This window comes from Lampetra planeri, chromosome 54, assembly GCF_965212315.1.
Source record: "Lampetra planeri chromosome 54, kcLamPlan1.2.h2, whole genome shotgun sequence".
Classification (NCBI taxonomy): Eukaryota; Metazoa; Chordata; class Hyperoartia; order Petromyzontiformes; family Petromyzontidae; genus Lampetra; species Lampetra planeri.
In genome coordinates this window covers 7,864,577-7,888,259 of record NC_136160.1, presented here as the reverse complement: position 1 = coordinate 7,888,259, position 23,683 = coordinate 7,864,577, and the positions used below count along the sequence as shown (strand labels likewise).

Here is a 23,683-nt window from a genome sequence, read left to right as displayed (position 1 = left end):
CAAGACATCTGGACCACGCCTGTACATCCGCGCTGCCAGGTTTTCCCATTGCAAGAGAATGATCTCAATGCGGTGGCCACTGGTTCAATAGAGCGCGCCGACTCCTCGCCGCAATGGGCTCTCGACTCGAGGCCAAGTGACGCTCTTCATCAACAAGCAGATCCACAGCACGCGCCTCGCCACTCACTCGCCGCTCCTCACGGCTCCGTGATTCCGCGTGGCCGACACGAACCTGTCCGGCACATTTCGCGACCCACAAAGACCCCCCCACCCTCCACCCCGCGCCGTGTAGCCTTGGCAGACTCTAGGGGCAAGTGCTGTTAGCGAGCACCTGTTAAGTACACGAGGGGTGGGTGGCCAGCGCCACGCCCGGCCGCCTTTGTGTCCCCAGTGGAGATGTTCACTACTACACGGTTCAGATAATCCCCGACACGCTCACACACGAGTGCGTGTGCAGTGTAAGCAGCACAACTGGGTGCCGTTTCTCTCCCAGAGTGCACATCGACACGCCCAGCAACACGTCTCGTCGTGATCACGGGGTGCACGACCCGTCACCCTACTGGGGTGGGTACGACTTAGGGGTGGGTACGACTTAGGGCTGGGGGGGGGACTTGGGAGGGAGATCCCCCAGAGGTTTTCATATTCAATGTATTTTACCTCGATCCAGCAGTGGATCGATCAAGGCTGCCAATGATTGGATGGCGTCAGCTATTCCGTCCGCAGAGGGTGGATAAAATAGGTACCACAGAGTGGTTGTTTGGATGGCTCAAGGGGTTCGTAATGGCTAGGTCCGAGCGCTGATCCAGTATCGTGGGCTCGAAAGCCGGGTTCCAGCCACCGCCTGTGGTTGGACCCGCTTCTCAAAGCTCGGGGCCTCGGCCACCGATGGCTTCACAACAACAAAAGCAACAACAAACAACAAAACAACACATCATCACACATTTGCTTTTCCCCACTTGAACTGGAAAATAATCGTCCGCGAGTGCCGGGGCGCTTCCAACAGCAGGGCATGTTGAAGAGGAACATGGGGAAAAGCAAAACGACAATTTGGCCGAGCCGAGTTAGCAGCAGCAGCAGCAGCCACTGGCGTGGAGACGTCTCCACAGGCAATGTGAGGCATTTACAAAGCGCGCACTACAGGAACACGGGAAACAACGCACGCTCGTCGCGGTAACGATTCACCCTCCACGACACAGACATCGCGAGAGAGATATACTGGATGTGGTGGTGGTGGTGTGTGGGAATTGTTCTGGGAAGGCATCGGCAGAGTAAGGTGGTAGCGTGGCCACACGCTTGATTGGGGTTTGTGCCCCCCCCTCTCCATCTCTCCCTCCACTCCTTCCCATCTTGCTGCGTAATCTGCTGCCACCGCCGCCGCCGCGCTAATCCGATCGGCGAGCGAGTTATTTAAATCTGCGTCTCCTGCGACTGTGTCAAGCGATTTGGGCAGAGACGCCCGCCGGCTCTTTCGGCAACCACTCGGTCCCCCCCCTCCCCCCTCCCCAGTCGCCCCCCCCTCCCCCCTCCAGTCCCCCCCCCTCCACCACAAGTGGCAATCAGCGCGGGCCCCCGCGAAATCAACAGCGCTCCTCTCCACACCGCGCCGCCACGTGAACACGCAGCGTCGTCCGTTACAAGCCCCGGTGGTGTATCGCTCCATCACTCACCCAGGATTGCCACCTGCTCTGGATTTCCCAGGAACCCTCACCTCTGACTGACTGCTTGTATATAGACTCGTTGTATATAGACTCGTTGTATATAGACTCGTTATATGTCGTCTGGTTGAATGTACGGTGTTCCCTAGATTCCCACGCCACTTTGTTGAAGTCGAAGCTGGGCGGGAATCCCATCGTCCGCTCGGTGTGCGTACGTGTGTGTACGTGTGTGTACGTGTGTGCACGTGTGTGCACGTGTGTGTACGTGTGTGTTTACGTGCGTGTGTACGTGCGTGTGTATACGTGTGTGTACACGCGTGTGTACATGCGTGTACGTGCGTGTGTATACGTGTGTACACGCGTGTACGTGCGTGTGTACGTGCGTGTGTACGTGCGTACGTGTGCGTACGTGTGTGCGTACGTGTGTGCGTGTACGTGTGCGTACGTGTGCATACGTGTACGTGTGTACGTGTGTACGTGTGCGTACGTGTGCGTATGTGTGTACGTGTGTGTACGTATCAGGGAAGTGCGGTAGGGGAGGCAGGGGAGGCAGAGCCTCACCTGTCATACTCCAATGAAAACAGCTGTTACGAAAAGTGAAAAAAAAGAATAATTAAATAAAATAAATATTAAGATTTTTCCACTGATCTGTGTTATAAATGTCATCTCTGTACGATTCCAATAATTTTTATAGTCGAAATCGCCAAATTTGCGGAGCTCCGCTGCAAATACAGGAAGACGAGATGTGAGGCAGCGACGAGCTCAGCCTCCCCTCTGATTGTGCAACCCCTCAGTAACTGGATGGAGCACGGGCAATAAGCGCGTGCCTGTTACTATCTCAGTATGTCACCAATGTAATGTTTGTAGACCCCTTCATTTCATGTCCTCGCCTTCCATACTCTAGGTAATTTATTGCACGTTTGTGTATAAAGATATTTAGGATCGCTGGTCTCGTCATGAAACTGCAATGAAAAAGCACCAGGGGAGGCAGCTATCACATCTGCCTCACTCCGTGAGGCCACGCCTCCCTCAGTGTGCAAATCTGGCTCTAACACAAGCCAGTGCCTCCCCAGCCATTGATCTCACCGCACATCACTGCTGTACGTATGTGTGTGTGTACATGTGTGTGCACGTATAATGTGTGTGTACGTACGTGTGCATAACTTTTAGGTGCGCCTTACTCTCCGGAACACCTTAATTCATGATCTGGCAAGACACCTGCACAGTCTCCTCTGACTGAACCAAACGACCGTCTCATTGGCTCACCCCACGGTCCCCGACACTACAAAAGCGTGCGAGACAAAGCCAAGTTGATGTTAAAGACCCTGTGTGTGCATCCCGTCGCTCACAAATTGTGCATTGTGTGATCACCCCCCGCCCCCTCCCCCCGTCACTCCGCTGCTGGATGAGTTACCTCCCCCCGTCACTCCGCGGCTGGATGATATTACCTCCCCACATCACGAGCGGCGGAGGTGGGTCGACCAAATCCATCGCCGGCTTCACCGCGGCCACCACGCCGTCTACCTCCAACCACCACCACGACCGAGAACAGCACACAACACAACAACAACAACGCCACCACCACCACTACCGAGAACAGCACACAACACAACAACAACGCCGCACCCCCCCCTTCCTCCACCACAAAGACAAAAAAGCCCCAATAGCCGTACAGACTGCTGGGGAAAGTGCATTTAGCATCTCCCCACACGCATAGACAAAGATCACCCGTGCAGCCTCCACAGGCTGTTGGAGTAAGTGCTGTTAGCGAGCAGCACCTACGAAGGCAAGCTTGGTGTACAAAGAGGTGGTGTGGCCGGAACAACGCCGATCCGCCTCTGTCTCCCTAGTATTCATGCTGAGTCGACCTATGGGAGGGTGCCAGCAGCGGTTCCGATGATCGCCACCCATGTCCGCTGTGGTCGGGGAATTGAACTTGAATCGCTGGGTTCACGGCGCAGTGCAGCGCTAACCCACTGCGCCACCGCTCCCCACACTCACACAATCTCCGGCAACACCCTTGCACACCCATACCCACCCATACCCACACATGCACACCTAACGCACGACCGCCACCAACACACACTATTACACCACGCTCGCTCACACACGTGCTCTACACAACAAAAACAGCCGACATTCGGCGCTACGTGACGGGAGACGTCGTCGCAGCGCTTGTGCCAGGCTAGGTGCACACTTACAGCGCGCTCGCTCGCACCCTCTACGGAGTTCACTCGGCTGCCGTCTCTCCGTCGCGTCTCCCCCCGCCACTCTTCCTGCCCCCCCCCCCCGCCACCCACTCTTCACGACGAGGTGCAGGGCGATTGTTTTTTTTTTGGGGGGGGGGGGGGGGCCACGGAAGCGAGGGGAGCGGGGGGCTCGTGTCCAGATGAGCCGTGGAGCCTGGGACGACCCGGAAGCCGATGGACGGAGGGACGAACAGGCGAGCGGGCGGACGAGCGGGCGGACGAGCGGGCGGGCGAGTCCACCACAGAGGCTGAGGCTACTTGACCTTCTGTGTCCACTTGAAGTCGTCCGCACGCGGCTTCTCGCCCGTCACCACCTCAATGAGTCTCTCCAGCCTCGCCCAGAAGCCCAGAAACTCCAGGGGGTAGTTCAGCCAGCCTGGGGCAGGGGGGGCAGGGGGTGTGGGGGGCGGGCGATGAGGGCAAGAGTGGTCTGGCTCGCACAAGGTCGTGGTGCGCAGATCACCGACGGTGACGATGCAGCAGGGGTATGCGTGGCGGCGGTGGCAGCGGTGGTGGTGGTGGCAGTGGTGACGATGGCGGTGGTGGTGGTGGGGACAATGGCGGTGGTGATGGCGGTGATAATGGCGGTGACGGCGGTGGTGTTCGTGGCGGTGATTGCGGCGGCGGTGGCGACAGCGGTGATGGTGGTGGTGGGGACAGTGGCGGTGATGATGGCGGTGATAATGGCGGTGAAGGCGGTGGTGGTGGTGGCGGTGATTGCGACGGCGGTGGCGACAGTGGCGGTGGTGATGGCGGTGATAATGGCGGTGGCAGCGGTGGTGGTGGTGGCGGTGGTGACAGCAGCGGTGGTGGGGACAATGGCGGTGGTGGCGGTGATAATGGCGGTGGCAGCGGTGGTGGTGGCGGTGGTGACAGCAGCGGTGGTGGTGGTGGGGACAATGGCGGTGGTGATGGCGGTGACAGCGGTGGTGGTGGCGGTGGGGACAATGGCGGTGGTGGTGGCGGCGAAGTGCCGGGGTGCGACGCCCACCGGTCGTGATGCAGAAGTAGGTCTCGTGCGGCGCCACGTGGTGCACGCGGTGGTGGCGGCGCGGCAGGACGATGTGCGCCGCCTGCAGCGCGGTGACCCAGCGCGGCAGCCCGAAGTAGGTGTGGGACCACTTGTGGATCTGGTTGGTGAGCGTGACGAACACGGCCAGCGCAAACACGTAGCACTCCCACGCGTACGTCTCATGCACCGCCTCTGTGGGGGGTGGGGGGCGGGGGTGAGTCGAGAACGCCGGGCGCTTCCGTTTCGGTTCCCGAGGAAACTTCGGACAGTGTGGAGCTAACCGGCTCACGCACGCACAGTCGCACAGTCGCACAGTCGCACAGTCGCACAGTCGCACAGTCCGTCAGCCGACTAAGTTTGTAGGGAGACAGCTCGCCAGGACTGGGCAACACTTAGCCCACTTTTCACCCAGGCAACTGCAGAGCAGCACAGACTAAGTGTTACATTTAAAACAGTGTGAGCACCAACTGAACGCCACGAGGAAAATGTTTGCAATTTAAAAGCGCTACAGGACTTGGAACGCCACAGCCCGGAGCCGGATGCGATCGCTCTTTGAGGACCGCTGTCACGCTATTCACGAAGGACCACCCCCTCTCGTATCCATCACGGGCACTGCGGCTCTTGAAGTCGAGGTTTTTTGTTGTTTTACCGAATTCGAGAATAAATTACTCTTCTTGTTACTTTGCTCACCGATCCCCTGGCCAGAGCGATAATAACCCAGACCCAGGCAAGAGAAACGGTCCATCGCGGCACTCCACATCCCTCACGTATCAGTACCTTCACATTAAACAAAACTGCATGTCTATTAAAGTTTTTTTATTCTAACACATAAGGCCCACCGAGCTATGTAGCTCTATTTCAGAAGCGACCTGGCGATCACAAATGGTGGCCCAACGAAGTGGTGCTTATCGCGTGGGAATTTACAGCGGCCGAATACTCCAGACGTGTAACGTTGATTCTAAATGTGGAGGGGAAGAACCGGAGGACTCGGAGAAAAATCCACGTGCATACGGGGAGAGACACCGCAAACTCCAACCATACAGGCGACAGGGTCGGGATCGAACGCATGACGTCCTTTACACCAGGCAAGGCAATTAACACCTCACCACCCCTTCCCCCCGGCCACCCCTACACTTTTTTTTTATAGCCACACGCAATCGTCAACACCTATATGGACTTAAATTTCGATTTAAAGCTTTCGTGACTGCAGGGATTCATCTTCTTGGTTCTTTTGGTAAAGTCACGTACTAGGGGAATAATAAAATAATAAAAATAAAACATAATAAAATAATTCTCACGACGTTTCGGCCACAACGCAAGCAGCCGTCCTCAGGTGAAGAACAGGTCTGTCGAACAGAGGACGGCTGCTTGCGTTGTGGCCGAAACGTCGTGAGAATTATTTTATTATGTTTTATTTTTATTATTTTATTATTTCCCTTCTATGTGACTTTACCGAAAGAACCAAGAAGACCTATGTAGACGTTTGCTAGAGGCGCTGACAGTTTATCAAACGTTATGTTCAGGAAAACAAATAACTCTGCTTCTGTGTGCATGTGTGTGCAGTTGTGTGTATAGTTGTGTGGGAGCAGTGGCGCAGCGATTAGCGCACTGCACTACGAACCCGTTGACCCGAGTTCAATTCCTGTTCACGACCAATAACAGTGGAGAATATCTGAACCAATCCTGCGTCTCCCCTAGGTGGACTTAGCCTAAAAAAAGTACCTGGTGCGATGTGTAAAACATCGTTACTGGGGAGATAAGGGCGGTGGGGCGTGGTGCTGGCCGCCCACCCCCTCGTGTGCCATGCCGGCCGTCTTTAGGTGCTACTCGCTAATAGCACTTGCCCCAACAGCCTGTTGAGTCTATACTGGGGATCTTTTGTCTTTGTGTGGTTGCGTGGTGGCTTTTCAACTCGCAACGCACCGCAGGCAATTTGGCTCGGCTACGGTGGCTTGCAACGGAAATCGATTTCTCATGCTCGTGATTTTGTTTTATTTTCGTTTGCACCCAAAATCAGAGCCAAGCGAACGAGCGAGAGCAACGTGGGCACGGCGGTTATGAAGGCACTGCACTACGAACCGGGCCACCCGAGTTCGATTCCCGCTCACAGCCACCACCGGTGACAGCAAATGTCTCAACAGGTCCTGGGGGCTTCAACTCGGCATCACATGATGGGTGCTGCGGTGGCTAGGAGATGTTGACTCCCTCGCCTGGTATGCAGGAGATCGTGGGTTCTATCCCGACCCTGACGCCTGCTGCTGTATATTTGGAGTCTGCGGTGTCTCTCTCTCTCTCCCTGTGGTCTTGTGGATTTTTCTCCGGGTCCACCGGTTTTTCCTCTCCACATTTGGAATCAACATCATCACGCGTTTAGAGTATTTGGATGCTGCTTTAAATTTCCACACGATAAGCCACTTTCTTGAGCTATCATTTGTGGCCAGGTCGCTTCTGAAAAAAGTTTTATAGCTCAGTAGGCCTTACCTGGTAAAATAAAAAGTTTATCGTTTATAGTTTTATGGTGTGATGCAAAAAGGGAGTGGCGGCGCAGTGGTTAGCACATTGCACTATGAACCCGGCGACCCGAGTTCTATTCCCACCCACGGACAAAATCTGTGACGAATATGTGAAGTGGTCCCGATCCTCCCTTAGGTCTACTCAGCCTCAAACAAGTACCCGGCGCGACGTGGTGCTGGCTACTGGCTGACGGCACTTGCCCCAACAGTCTGTTCAGGCTATACGGGGGATGTACGTATGTTAAACTTCTTTCGCACTGTACGTAGCTGACCGTGCAAATCGGAGGTGCGGGGGGGGGGGAAGGAGATGATGAGTTTGTCATTCCTTGATGATGATAATTTAAAAGTGCATGGCTCCCAGTGGCTTCCTCATATTAGAAGGAAGAGCGTTCCAGACGGCCGCACAAGCGCGCGTGAAAGCGCCGAGCGACGATCCGGTGGCCGCCTTCGCGTGCGTGGCTTTGCGTGCGTGGCTGTGCGTGCGTGGGGGACGCACCGGGGGACAGGGTGTGGAACTTGTAGGCCATGTGGGCGAGCGGCAGCAGCGTGGCGAGGCAGTTGTCCCCGTTGGTCTCCACCAGGTCGTGCCGCGTGATGGCGGTCGGGTCAATGTGGTGCTCGCGGAACGGCCGGATGAACGCCTGCTCACCGCAACAACAACCACAATGGCAACGACCACAATGTGAATAACACCCACAACGGCAAAAACGACAACAACCACAACAACCACTACAACAACCACAAAAACAATGACGGCAACAAACACAACAACGACCACTACACCCATAACAAATACAACCACAACAACAACCACAATTATGACACTAACCACGACAATAACAACCGAAACAACCACGACAATAACAACCGAAACAACCACAACAACGACCACAACAACCACAACAACCGCAACAATAACGACAACAACGACGGTTTAATGGTTAAAAACTTTCTTTTTTTTGCGCTGTGGTCACCAGTGAGGGACTCCAAATATACAGCAGGCGTCAGGGCAGCGATCAAACGCGCAACCTCCTGCATAGCGGGTGCGAGAGATGACATCTCCGAGCCACTGCGGCACCCCCGGTGTCACGGTGAGCACACCGGTCACGCAACGCAGCCGCCACCCCGGTCGACACCAAACCTCCCAGCACCGCAGGCGAAGGCGCAATTCTCTTACATCCCCCTCCATCCCATCCCTCATCCCTCCCGCCCGCCCTCCCTCCCGCCCGCCCCACCGCAACTATCTCTGTCCACCCAGCCTGCAATCAGAACACGATGTGGGGTAAAGTGTCGATACCCCCTGACCTATTCCAACACGTACCGACCAGCGTGGAAGGGCAAGCCGAAAAATACCCCCCAGAGGTTCACAGCTCCTGTGGAGCCCCCCCCCCCCCAGAGGAGGTCCACAGCTCCTGTGGAGCCCACCCCCCCCCCCAGAGGAGGTCCACAGCTCCTGTGGAGCCCCCCCCCCCAGAGTAGGTCCACAGCTCCTGTGGAGCCCCCCCCCCCCGAGGAGGTCCACAGCTCCTGTGGAGCCCCCCCCCCCCGAGGAGGTTCACAGCTCCTGTGGAGCCCCCCCCAGAGGAGGTCCACAGCTCCTGTGGAGCCCCCCCCCCCCCGAGGAGGTCCACAGCTCCTGTGGAGCCCCCCCCCCCCGAGGAGGTTCACAGCTCCTGTGGAGCCCCCCCCCCCCCAGAGGAGGTCCACAGCTCCTGTGGAGCCCCCCCCCCCCCCAGAGGAGGTCCACAGCTCCTGTGGAGCCCCCCCCCCCCCCCAGAGGAGGTCCACAGCTCCTGTGGAGCCCCCCCCAGAGGAGGTCCACAGCTCCTGTGGAGCCCCCCCCCCCGAGGAGGTCCACAGCTCCTGTGCAGCCCCCCCCCCCCGAGGAGGTTCACAGCTCCTGTGGAGCCCCCCCCCCCCAGAGGAGGTCCACAGCTCCTGTGGAGCCCCCCCCCCCCCCAGAGGAGGTCCACAGCTCCTGTGGAGCCCCCCCCTAGAGGATGCCCCTCTATCCCGCAGTCCACTCAGCGCATGCAAACATTTCCGTGGACCACACAGCCCCCCCCCCACCCTTACTGACAAAACGCATTCACTTTCTCTCTATATTAATACCACTCACACAAAATGATTCACATTACCGGAAAATAAAAAAATATATATTTAAATGCAGCGATACGTTTAGTTTTTGTTTTCTGGGAGGGCATTTATATGTTAGGGTTGGGGTAGCTAAATCAGGGGAGTTTAACCTCACTTTTTATTATTTAAATATCACGATAAGAATATTGCCTAATGTCCGAAACAAAACATTGTCATTATTGTCTTGATCAACCTGCACGGCCATCACAGCCCGCGGACTACATGGGACATCAATGAATAAGAATCAGAATGTTCACGCTCTACTGCAGGAGCAATGCGATGAGCTATAAACATCTTCTTTCACGGATGTCCAGTAGGAGGCACGGAGTCAGAACGTGACAACAACAACAGTTACAAAACACACGGTGGTCGTAGTGCAAACTACAACAAGGTAAACAAAGTCACCCAAACACAAACAAATACAACTAAACCATCCCCATCCTGGCAGGCAAAGCCCACCGAGGTATTAACTTATTGTTCAGAAGCGACCTGGCTACCCACAAACTATACCTCAACCAAGCGGATTGTCATTGACACACATTTATATTTATAGCAGCAGATTCGTCTCAATAATCTCATTGTGGACCACTGCTGGGTCCGGGGTTCCCACTGGGCATGAGGAGCTCCCTCTCGTGGCGAGCCCAGCAGTGGCGTTTGCGAGCAATCGGAGGAACTAATCCTACTATTGGCGACCGGACTGTGACCATCAACAAATCAGGCCATCAACTCGCGTGCACTTGGCGAACCGGTTTCATCACTCTGGGTGGGCGGCTCGAACCGCAAGATTTGAAATCTGGGATCTCAGCGGACGGAGCGCGGCGCCTCTGGCACTCTGATGACCTCTAAGCCACAGGTCACCTCCTCCTCCCCCACCACCGCTTAAATATTGACAGAGGCACGTGCAAACATGCACGTACACACACGAACAGCACATACAGCACACGCACGGACGCCACCCATTGTGGTACAGCGGTGGAGGTGTGGAGGGTGGAGCAGTGTAAATAAGCAAGTCCCTTAAGTTTGTATTATTATTGTTGTAAACGTTTGTTTTACCCAGCAAAGCCTCACCGGGGTCCAAAGACTTTTTCAGGAGGGTCCTTGCCAAGTTTTGGTTGAAGAGGGCGATGGCTGCTGCTGCTGCTGCAATCGCAACTGAATAGTGTGCGGTGTAAATGTGCGGGGCGTCACGGTGGCGAGATATTAACTACCTCGCCTGGTGTGCAGGAGGTCATGGGTTCCATCCCGATCCCCACCTTGACGCCTGCTGTCTATTGGAATTTTTCTCCAGGTCCTCTGGTTTTTCCCTCCACATTTAGAGTCAACGTGAGTTTAGAGTATTTAGCTGCAATACATGTCCACGTGATGAGCCACTTCGTTGAGCTATCATTTATAGCAGCCAGGTCGCTTCTGAAAAAGAGCGATAATAGCTCAGTGGGCCTTGCCTGGTAAAATAAAAATAGTTTTAGTTTTGCTTTTAATGTGTCTAACTTGTCCCCGTTCTTGCGACGACGTCAGGGAATCTTTAACATCCACCGTGGCCGTTACGGCACCGCCGCAGTACTAGCCAGGGCCGCCGCTGGAGTTGAACCGTGGACCTCTGCTGCGGCTGCACTGCCTCGCGAGGTCGTCCAAGTTCACCCGCGAGAGAGCAGTGCACCACCCCGAGGGCACGATGTCGTTAAATAGACTTCTGTCGGCCCGGCGACCGCCAATAAACCTCGAGTGAGTGAGCAGAAGGTATAGAGGTCACGGCGACACCCGTATCGACCGCCTCCCTTCCTCCCTCCCTCCGTTCCTCCCTCCCTCCGTTCCTCCTTCCCTCCCTCCAGCCCTGCCTCACTCCCTCATGCTGCACTATGAGACTTTGCAGACCCGGGTTTGAGACCCTGCCGCGGATACCATCATTAGCGATTGATATCACAACCAGTCCCGAGCTTCCCCTAGAGCCACTCATACTTAAAAGAGTACCACGAGAGGTGTGCATACATCCCCAATGGGGGAGGGGGTGAGGAGGGAGACAAAAGCAACTGGGCGTGGTGCTCGCCACACACCCCCTCGTGTGCCGTGTCGGCTCAGAGGGTGGCGCAAGTGGCAACAATCGTGCGTCAGAGCCAGAAGCTGCTGGATTCTGTGTGGAGTTTGTATGTTGTCCCCATTCCTCTGGGGTCTCCGAGTTTTCTCACACAGTTCAATAGAACACACAAAGGGCACATCGCAATGGCGAAAAGATTATCTGCACATTACTCAATTGGGATTCACACGCAGCAGCAACATCTCGCCCGACTGCGAACAATCTCGGCACTAGGCTCCTTGGCAGTAACCTCCAGAGAGGACTCAGCGAGCGTTTCCTGGGTAGACAAGTTGAATTGTAAATAAATAAACAGAGATAAGAGCCCATTTCCACTGGCTGAACAACGACTCAAGTTCGACTCGTACTCGTGGCCAACATCGGTGACGAACATCCGCAGTGTTAATGGGCCTCCCCTTAGGTCAACTCAGCCTTAAAGCAGTACCTGGTGCAGTGTGTGAACAATAGCACTGTGGAGACAAAGGTGGGTTCGGACATGCTGCTGGCGACACTGCGAACTAATTAGGTGCGCGCTGTGCCAGCCTTCGTAGGTGCTCACAAAGTGCACTTGCCTTAACGGCCCATTAAGATTATACAGGGGACCTTTGTCTTTGTACCTTTCCGAAGATCGGCATGTCCACGGAGCCCCACGTGTCGGCTCCCCAGTGCACCAGACCCGACAGGAAGTCGGCCGTCACCGTCCCGGCCACTGCAATGGAAAAAACGGTGGCACCGTCGTCACGGCAACGGCAAAACGGCGGCACCGTCGTCACGGCAACGGCAATTCCGCGGCACCGTCGTCACGGCAACCGAGCCCCACATTCAAATGTACCAAACAACTCAACGCCTCCATGAGTGACGCTCTGGCCCTCAAGATGAAGGCGGAGGGCCGATTGTCCGAAACGTCTCCTCATATAAAACAAATCCCTCGGTACGGCAGGAGGCGTTGTAAACAGCAGGACGGCTGAATTAAACAGTTATTACGGGTCCAGTGTTGTTGAGCCGAGGCGACCTGTGGCTGGGTAGGGATTGCCAGCTGCCCTGGCTTGCCCCAGGATCATCCTCGCGTTGAGCAAGGCAACTTGGTGTCCTGGGAAATCTGTGCGTGTTCCCGGGGTAACGTCGAAAGTCCCCGTTTTTTTTTATCAATAACAATAAAAATTCACTACTCAAGACAATGCATTCACGCGTAGCCTCCCACCTCCGCTGAGCTTGTCGGATATCCTCCTGCCTCCCCCTCAAGATAGCTCCCGGGATGTTTTTTGCACAGCAGCGGCTGTGGGGTCGATGGTTCAGAGTATTTGGCTGCTGCTATAGATGTCCACGTGATGAGCCACTTCGTTGCGCTATCATTCGTCATGTCCAGGTCGCTTCTGACAAAATTGCTGAATAGCTGAGTGCGCCTTACCTGCTAAAAAAATTAAAAAAATGTGTAAAGTTAGTTTGCTACTGCTGCAGGACAACTTCTCTCTGCGGTTGTGGCGTCATTTCTCAACGAGTATTTTCCGGGCTCGCTGGTAACAACCGGAGTGGGTGGCATGTGACTAGCAGTAGCCACAGCCGTAGTGAGATCGAGAGAGGCAATACTGGATGTGGCGTGCTGGGGGTGGAAACGGTTGGACGATAACAATGCGCTGTACCCGACCCCTAAGGCTGGGTCGAACAAAAACGAGCGAGAGAGAAGATGCAAGGCACTCGGACCAAGCCAGCAGGCGGTACTACACTTTTATTTGACCGGGTAAGGCCCACTGAGCCATGGAGCTTTTTTTCACACGCTTTTATTTAACTCACTCTGTCTGTTGTTGTCGTATCCTCAAATCTTGTAACTCAATTTTAACCCACTTCCCAATGTGCTATCGACTGCAAACATCGTATACTTATGTCTTACTGATGACAATACTATATTCTATCATAAAAAAGAACAAATATATATTTAAACAATCTTTTTACACGCTTTATATTAACTAACTCTGTCTATTGTTGTTGTCGTATCCTTAAATTCTGTATCTCAATTTTAACCCACTTCCCAATGTGCTATCGACTGCAAACTTGGTATAATTATGTAATACTGATGACAATACTATACTCTATCATTTTTTAAAAACTCTTTTTAAACCATATTTTTTATATGTTATGTTTCGGCTTGGGTCTAATTGTCCACGCTCAACTAACGTTGGCTGTAAATCACCACAGTCCCTTACGTCACGGCAAGCTTCGGGGCCACTTCCTGGAGCCGTGGAGTTTTTCCATTATGATTACAGTACATTTCATTCAAGTGTGTTTTTAAAAAAAGTATTTTTAAATATTACTTATTTCAGAAGCGACCTGGCTATCATACATGCTAGCTGAACAGAGTGGCTTATCATGTGGAAATGTATTACAGCCAAATACTCTGAACGCATGCTGATTCTAAATGCGGAGGCAAAACCGGAGGACCTGGAGAAAAATTCACGCAACTACGGGGGGAGAGAGACATGCAAACTCCAAATATGCAGCAGGCGTCAGAGTTGGGATCGAACCCACACCCTTCTGCGCACCAGCCGAGGGAGATAACATCTCGCCACCAGAGCAGCGCATGGCCAGATTCTAGCGGAGCTACACTTCCTGTGTTTTCCTGTGATCAATCATCCTGTTACCTTCTCCAATCTAACCGTCAGTGATTCTTGAACCGAACCGTTACACCAAAATATGGCAATTGTGTTTTTGTACACGGTTGCTGAGCGCAGGCCCAGAAGGCCATGAAGCTGCCAGCAACAAACAGCACTAATATCAAAGATGCAACAGATATTCTTGGGTCTTTCGGTAAAGTCACGTAGAGAGGTTCAAAGAAAATAACAAAAAACTACGACGCTTCGATCGCAACACAAGCGGTCGTCTTCAGGAAAAGGGGGGTTAGCTTCCAAGGCAAGCTGCTTATAAGGGGTTTGAAATGGGCGTAGCCCAAACGTGAGCAGCCAATGACAATGTGAGTGGTGGGCAGCCCAACCCGACGGTGGTTGGTTTTCCACCAATCAAAGTGACGAATATTTGAACTCGTCATGGGCCTCACCTAAGACTTGGCCTCAAATGAGTAGCTGGTGTGTAAACATCGCCACTTGGTAGACAAAGGCAGCCGGGCATGGTACTGGCCACCCACACCCTTGTGCACCGTCCCGGCTTTCACAGGTGCTCAATAACAGCCAAGAGTCGTGAATGATTAGTGCACAACCTGCAGCAATAAGGAAGTGTTCAATCGCCGGTGCTACAGTTAAAATACTGCGCAGCTCCCCCTGCCCCTCCCCCTCCCTGCCTACCCCCAACCCCCCCACCTCCAAACATCAAAGCAACAAGATGACCTCTCACCCAGATGACCAGACAGAGCAAACTCCACGTGTAACTTCCAGTATCACCAGAGGTCACCAGCCGCATGTGTTGTATTGACTTTTGACCGTTATCGATAAGCGCAAACAACAAAGAACGTGTAAAACTTGATCATCTCGGTTTATTTATCGACCGGAAGCGGTGAGGCATGGTCAAACGAGCCTCCGTCTCCATTCAGCAGTGGATTGGCGAAGGTCTGTAGGTTGTGTTTACGTACGCGTTGATGCATCATCCCTCCGGGGGGCAGTTAAAACGAGTATCATTTTGTGGTACCAAATCAGCAGCGTTTGTCCTATGGACAGACTCGCCCCCCCCTACCTTACGAATGTGGATACTCCACCACTGACTCCGCAGGACTGTTAACAGGAAATGAGCAGCAATGGCTCGGAGCGGGTTGGAGCCAGGCCGTCGCTCCTTCGCCAGTCACGGGTCGTCACGTGACCAACCGCAGCGGAATGCGCCGTGCGGTTTGAACGCATGCGGTGAAGAGCAAGACCATGTGCTGATGGGATGTGTAAAAAAATATATGTTGGGTTTTGGTTGATGAAGGAACAGATATGCAAAGGAAGCGAATTTCCTCGCTTATTTATATTGTTTATTATATAATCTCGGCGAACGGAAATGTTTGTGACGAGTTTTGGTAGCCACATTTTAACTGGTTACTATCGTTAGCGATTTTGCGATATTTGGGAACCGGTAATCGATTCCGTTCCTTTTTTTACTTACGGTTAATCGACTCGCAGCCCTCGTCACAAGCGGAGGTGAAAGTGCATGGTGGGGGGGGGGGGGGGGCAGTTTACCGATGGCGATGAGGATGTAGTGAGCGTGGTCGACGCTGAAGTTAACGACGAGGTGGTAACCGTTGAAAATGACGAGGATGGCGCACAGCATCACGCTCACCCACTCCTGCAGACGCTTACCTGCAGACGAAAGGCGTGGCATTGTAAAGCAACACACGACAGCACCAGGCAGCGCGCTACGGTACAATGCAACAATGTGCAATGCGTTTCAATACAGCCAGTACAATTGTGGCCAAAATGCAAAGTGGCGCATATAACACATCGCAATCCACTGCAATACAACACATTAATTGCATTGCAATAAGTCACCACGCTCACCCACTCCAAAGACAAAGATACCCCGTATAGCCTTCACAGACTGTAGGGGCAAGTGCTGTTAGCGAGCACCGAAAAGGCCAGCACGGCCTGGCTCAGCCCTGACCGCGCCTCCCGTCTCGAACCCGCCAGCAGGCTCCAGTAGGCCTCCAGACGGGGCCCTCCATGACCCTTACCCCAGTTGCCCCCTCTGCCCACACCCCGCGCACGCCCCCACCGGCGTGTGTGCTGTCTGTCCACCGCAGTTGCCGCTGCTGTCCACCAGCCGGCACTATTACACTACACATACATGGCAATACAATGGCACAGATTACAACATAATACAAACGAAAACAAAGATCCCCCGTATAGCCTTGACAGACCGTAGGGGCAAGTGCTGTTAGCGAGCACCTATGAAGGCCGACAAAGTATAGACGAGGGGGAGGGTGGCCAACTCCATGCCCGGCCGCCTTCGTCTCCCCAAGGGTGATGTTTACACACCGCACCAGGGACTCATTTGAGGCCGAGACGACCTAGGGGAGGCCCAGGACTGGTTCAGATAATCATCAGCGGTGTTGGTGGCCGTTGGCGGGAATCGAACTCGGGTCGCCGGGTGCGTAGCGCAGCGTAGCGCAGCGTAGCGCTAACCACTACGCTACCACTCCCCATAATACAATACAGCAATACACTCATGCCCACCTGTGTACGGGAGGAGGCCCCCAACGTAGAAATCCACGCCACCACAAAACGACACACACACTACATGGCAAACATTGCCCAGCTGCCAGCCGGTGCTGCGTACACCTTGTGCCGCACAGGGACAGCTGCCACTGGGCCCCCCCCCCCCCCAGGTGAACTGCAGCAGGGCACTGGAATGGTTCAGGTGAGAGGTGATGTAAAGGGCTTTGAGTTGCCAAGGCATTTAAGCAAGCACCCTTTACATAGTGATAGTTTTTAAATCCTTTATATTAAGTTCGCTTGCTTAGGACCGTGCAAATCTTTCGGTCGTTTTTTAACCCACTTCCTGTGATCCAATCGAGCTGACATTTTGCACACAGACTCGTTGTGCGTGACAATGCATTTTCGTGAAAAAAAATTACAAAATTTTACACTGTTTAGGGGAAAATGTTTTAATATTTAATTACCAATTGTTTAATGCTGCCAGACAATCGTCTGACCCATAGGTGGCAGCCATCTCAAGCCAGAGGACGAGAGGACTCTAGCCGCCCCGATGCCACGCATATAAAGGATTTATAGTGAAAAACTTTGTTTTTACGGGTTAATTTTTTACCCTTTCAACTGGTACAAAAACTGACACCTTTATACAAGGCATCATGTTTGCAATAACCACAACACAAGCAGTCAAAATGCAAACAAAAATAAACAACTCTGATAATGATAATGATATGCACTGTCCTTGAAGTTGATTGGTCCACACCCGAGACAGCTTTTCTTAGAGCCTAGTCTCCATTGGTGTTGGACCAGATGACGCCAAAAGGCATGTCCTGCAATGCTTATCATGAACAAACACAATGTATTATAATGCAACGCCACTATGTATTTTGCAAGCTCCTGCAGATGTGTAACATGCAGGAGATTACAAGAGACTTGGCTGTCACCTTCTTCCTCATATGGCCGATGTTGACGTACAGTAAGTTTACATTGACATGTGGTTGAGCCAATTACTTTCGTCAGTTAATTGTGATGGTTGTGGTGATGGTGATAAATGTGATGATGATGGTGATCATTACCGTGGTAATTATTTTTTGTCATGGCAATAGTGATTGTGGTGACGACAGGTGTGGTGATGATGGTGATTGTGGTGATGATGGTGATTGTGGTGATTATCATTAGTTCTGGTGACGGCGATCATGCTGGCAGTTGAGGCTGCTGATGGCTGCTGATGGCTGCACTCTTCAATATTTATAATATTTACGAAGGGAGTGGTGGCGGTCAGGGCTTTGGGGTGGGTAATGAGGCAGTGTGGCGGGGGTGGCGGTGGGAGTCTCATAGATGAAGCAGCAACTCCGGTTACCCCCCAGCTTGTGAAAAAAAAAAGGTCGGCAGGATTCTTGACACCGGAGTCACGATGGACCGCACCCTGCCCTGCGCCACGCCCGGCGATCCCGCAAGCCGGTGCCTACGTGACGACCGCTTCAGCTGCCCACAAGGAGGGAAGTTGGGCAGCAGCGGCGATGACAACGGCGGCGGTGGCGGCGGTGGTGGTGGGGAGCGGTAGTGGTCGCGGTCACTGCACTACAAACCCGGCGACCCGAGTTCGATTCCCGCTCGCGGCCAACACCGGTGACGATTATCTGCACCGGTCCTGGGCCTCCCCAGGTCGACAACGCCTCAAACGAGTATCTGGTGCGGTGTGTAAACATGGCCACTGGGGAGACAAAGGCGGCTGGGCGTGGTGCTGGCCTCCCACCCCCTTGTGTGCCGCGCCAACCTTCATAGGTGCTCGCTAACAGCACTTGCCCCAAAAGTCCGTTCAGGCTATACGGGGGATCTTTGTCTTTGGTGATGATGAGTTACAGTGGTGGACATTGGGGTTATTGTGCAGTTGCGATGGTGATTTTGATGATAACGATAGTTACTGATGGGGTGATGGAGATGATGCTGGTTGTGACGATTGTGGTCATTATGACGGCGAGATTGGTAGCGATAGTGGTTATGATGGTAACGGTCGTGGTGATGGTGATGATTGCGGTCATCTGCTTGTAAAAGAGAGAATGCCAGTTTATGAGCGTTACCAGTAGGGGCTTTGGAACCAATATAACGCCCTTTACCCAAGAAAGCTTCATTAAGTCTCAAACCTCTTATTCATGGGGAAACCAGAATTGGTGTAAATTATAAATGTATAATTAGTCATGAATTGCAATCACAATGTAATTGCAATGTGACATAACGATACCACTGTAATCACAATTATAATTAACCCCACTTCTGGAGGACGCAGGGTAACATGCACACCTCTTCACGGACTGATACGACAATGCACCGCTCTAGTGCCAGGTTCAGCCGTGCCTCAGTGTGAGATCGAGCACATTCCAGGTGACGTTGTAAGCTTGACTTGCAGGGTAATTACAATCCATGCTAACGGCTCTCTTACACTTCAGACTTTTAGAGCAAAGATTGCATTTTGAAAGTTGCACACAGTAAGCACCAACTGCCACGCAGACAGTTTGTGAAATGCTTTAATTTCCTAATCAGCAACACTCCGCGGCAGACACTTTTCATCTCCAGCTCTCACGTCAACACGTCAATCAATACTCATCATTTTGTGCGAATACGTAACACGCCTATGGGTGGAGCCAGCAGTTCCCTTACATAATTGTATTGGACAGAAATCAACATACAGCAGTCAAGTTTCTAGGAATAACATGTAGTAGGCTTTCACGACCGATATTACTCATAAAGAAATCGTTTTGTGTTAGATCGCGTAACTATGTGTCCTTAATCCACCACCACCCGACACAGCCAATCAGTTAGTAACTCCTTCAGCACACCGCTTGTGTGTTGGAGGGTAAACCCACGACATTTACAATTTGAGTACGACGTTTCGCTGGCGATTACAAGAACCAGCTTCATCAGGCGATTTGCTAGAATTGTGAACAAGTCTTCCTGTTTCCGGTCTTAAATAGAGTAAAGTTATGTCATCACTGTGAGCCTATCAGGTGCGAAGATCTGCAGGGTGTGAATGTAATCATATAAATAACAATTGATTGTTAATCTGAGAGTGTGCAGTACATATTAACGGTTGGATTAGTCACAGTTAATAAGTAAAATTTATTGATCATCCAGATACTCCGAAATGCACCTGTCACTTGATCGCCAGCTGTCAGCCACCTCTGTATCACTCTTCTGACGCTACTACCATAGTTACTGTTCCCATGAGGTTCACTCACCGATTCCTCCAGCTATAGTGAGTCTACCAGACTGACCGTGTCGTCTCATCCACAGTGTTCAACCACCACACTGCAGGTCACAACAACTCACTCACCTCAAACTCTCCCATCCATCCACCCACTTACTCACCACACTGGAGGTCACAACAACACACTCACCCACTTACTCACCACACTGGACGTCACAACAACACACTCACCCACTTACTCACCACACTGGACGTCACAACAACACACTCACCCACTTACTCACCACACTGGACGTCACAACAACACACTCACCCACTTACTCACCACACTGGACGTCACAACAACACACTCACCCACTTACTCACCACACTGGACGTCACAACAACACACTCACCCACTTACTCACCACACTGGACGTCACAACAACACACTCACCCACTTACTCACCACACTGGACGTCACAACAACACACTCACCCACTTACTCACCACACTGGACGTCACAACAACACACTCACCCACTTACTCACCACACTGGACGTCACAACAACACACTCACCCACTTACTCACCACACTGGACGTCACAACAACAACACACTCACCCACTTACTCACCACACTGGACGTCACAACAACACACTCACCCACTTACTCACCACACTGGACGTCACAACAACACACTCACCCACTTACTCACCACACTGGACGTCACAACAACACACTCACCCACTTACTCACCACACTGGACGTCACAACAACACACTCACCCACTTACTCACCACACTGGACGTCACAACAACAACACACTCACCCACTTACTCACCACACTGGACGTCACAACAACACACTCACCCACTTACTCACCACACTGGACGTCACAACAACACACTCACCCACTGACTCACCACACTGGACGTCACAACAACACACTCACCCACTTACTCACCACACTGGACGTCACAACAACACACTCACCCACTTACTCACCACACTGGACGTCACAACAACACACTCACCCACTTACTCACCACACTGGACGTCACAACAATACTCACGCACAAACTCTCTCACTCACCACACGGGAAGTCACCCCACACTCACCCACCCATTCCCTCGCCACACTGGAGGTCGCAACAACACACTCACCACAAACTCACCCACTTACTCACTCACCACACGGGGGGGGGGGGGGGGTCACTTACACTTCTCACTGCGCTCCGTCGCTCGCGCTGCTCAACTTACAATGCGCCTCCCACCGCCTCTTTTCCCAAGCTCTTAGAATTGCCGAGCTCAATCCACGGGCGTATTAACCGTAACCTATGACACCTCCAGGTACTGTTTGTTGCTGGCTGCATGGTGTTTGGGACCGTGTTAAAAGATAAAATACCTCGACATCAACTCACCATTACACACCATGAACTAGTTTTAAACAATTTTTTTATTTTACCGGGTGAAGCCCACTGAGCTATGTAGCTGCCTTTCAGAACCGACCTGGCTATCACAAATTATCGATCAACTTAGTGGCTCATGTGGAAATGTAGAGCAGCAGCCAAATAGTCCAAGAGCATGTTTCTAAACATGGAGGAAAACCCGTAAAAATTCACGCGACCACGGGGAAAACATTAAAACTCCAAACATACATCAGGCGTCAGGCTCGGGATTGAACACACGACCTCCTGTATACCAGGCGAGGGAGTTAACATCTCATAGCCACCGCGGCTGCATACGCGTGATACAGAAGGGCGTGACGTCGCCACCGTTTATGCAACACAAAATCAGAACTTGCTCTGACCGACACATAACGCGACCATAGTACACGTTGTGTCCTTCTCCCCACCAAATAATATCCCGGCTGGGATGTCATGAGACGAACCCAAGTCAGAAACCTCGCAGAGCGGTGAGTGCAGCGTCACCCCGTGCCATTGAGAGAACGGCCCAGAGAAGTGGACGTCGCAGAACTACCACCGAGATCACATTCGATTGCCCGGCTGTGGCTCACAACACAGTAGCAGGCGAGCGCGTCCCTTCCGCTCCGCGTATGTGTGAGCAATGACAAGTAGCCATCCTTATCGCCACTATTTGCCGATAAGCACTGGCTCTCTGAAAGCCATAAACACTTCAGAGATATGCAAGGCCACGTTTCGCTCTAACCGGGCATCGGCCAACCACATATCCCCCCGGCTACATAGACTGGCAGCGAGTGCGGGGATTGTGGCCATACTTCACCACGCCGGTCAGCGCGGGTTGGTGACGGCGGGGAGAACGGGCGAGGGAGCCGATTGATATTTAAACGATTCACCAAGGAGAGCCACACAGTCTCAGGATCCCTTTCCACTTATCTCCTGCTACAATGGGCATGTTTGGCCAATGCTGAGTGTTTATAAACCGGAGGGCACCCAACTAGAAGCATCGAAGCACAGTACAACAACTCTGATGCACGACCCTCTTCTGCTGAGCACCATGAACACTGGATATCGACAAGTTTGGAGCTCATCTCGCCAAACCCCGCTCATCAGCGAGCCAACTCCATCTATTTAATAGCCATCAACACTCAGACAAGGCAAAGATCCCCCGTGTAGCCTGAACAGACTGAAGGGGCAAGTGCTGTTAGCGAGCACCTATGAAGGCCGGCACGGCCAGCACCACGCCTGTCTCACCAACTACTCGAGGCCGAGTCGACCTAGGGGAGGTCCAGGACCGGTTCAGATAATCGTCACTGGGTGTTGTTGGCCGTGAGCTGGAATCGAACCCGAGTCGCCGGGCTCGTAGCGCGAACCCCGAGGGAGCACCACCTCCACAAGCTGCAGCACCCGCACGCGACCGTGAGCGCCCACCAGGTTCCACCTCTCTGAATGTGAACGCACAACAACCGTGAGGTTTACCCCGAGACCGCAACACCCCCCCCCCAACACCAGCAGCTACCCGCCGCCCGGGGCAACCACCAATCCCGGGCAGGCGCCTAGGCGAGACCGGGGAGATCGGCTCTGACAGGCCGCAGCCGCCGTGAACGCGGCCCCCGCCGCGGCCTCACCGGGCGAGTAGAGGTCCGCCAACTCGCGCGCCCCCGCGTGCTGAGGCCCCCAGCGCGGGGCGCGCTCCTCGCGGGCCTCCTCCTCGGGCTGGTTCTGGTTGGGGTCCTCCTCGGCCATGGAGCCCCGCGCCCGAGGTGCCTCACACGCCACAGCCGCAGCCGCCGTCGCCATCGCTGCGTCCCGCCCAATGACGCCGCGGCCGCGACGGGGGCGGGCGGCATCGCGCCACTCCACGCGGACCAATCGCGACGCCGGTGACGTCACAGGGCCCCCTAACCACACCCCCCCACTTAGCCCCCACCCTAACAACCGCGATGATTGACGCCTTTGACATCACCAACCATTCCATTCCACCGCCCTCAAAATTAGAATTAGGATTTAGATTTAAGAATAGATTTTCTTTTGTTGGGGGAGGGGGGGTCAGAACGTTACAACGACAACAAACGATTAAAAAAACGATACGAGTGCAAAGTATAGGAATGGGTCAGCAACTCACTTACAAATGTACTATGAATTCTAGATTTGAATCTTTCGTGACTGCAGGGATTCATACTCGTTGGTTTTTTCGGTAAAGTCACGTAGGTAAAAAATAAAATGAAAACAACTAAATTAACTAACGACGTTTCGGGCACAACACAAGCGTCCTTCTTCAGGTGGGGGCAACGTAGCGAAAGCACCACAACC

At 53.2% G+C, this 23,683-nt stretch overlaps 1 protein-coding gene and 1 long non-coding RNA gene across 2 annotated transcripts; both read right to left on the bottom strand.

Moving 5' to 3' along the window:
• Window positions 1-2,563: 2,563 nt before the first annotated feature.
• LOC144735072 (uncharacterized) lies at window positions 2,564-3,918 on the bottom strand. The gene is made up of 2 exons (XR_013588579.1): window positions 3,070-3,918; window positions 2,564-3,036 (listed from the first exon to the last, which is right to left on the bottom strand). It is a non-coding gene; the product is annotated as an uncharacterized LOC144735072 (long non-coding RNA).
• A 64-nt stretch (window positions 3,919-3,982) lies between these two features.
• LOC144735071 (plasmanylethanolamine desaturase 1-like) lies at window positions 3,983-23,200 on the bottom strand. Its single transcript, XM_078617466.1, has 6 exons — window positions 22,999-23,200; window positions 15,794-15,913; window positions 12,251-12,342; window positions 7,926-8,070; window positions 4,896-5,108; window positions 3,983-4,280 (listed from the first exon to the last, which is right to left on the bottom strand). Exons 1-6 carry the CDS (start codon window positions 23,168-23,170, stop codon window positions 4,159-4,161), a joined length of 864 nt encoding a protein of 287 aa, XP_078473592.1. The 5' UTR covers window positions 23,171-23,200; the 3' UTR covers window positions 3,983-4,158.
• Window positions 23,201-23,683: the final 483 nt, after the last annotated feature.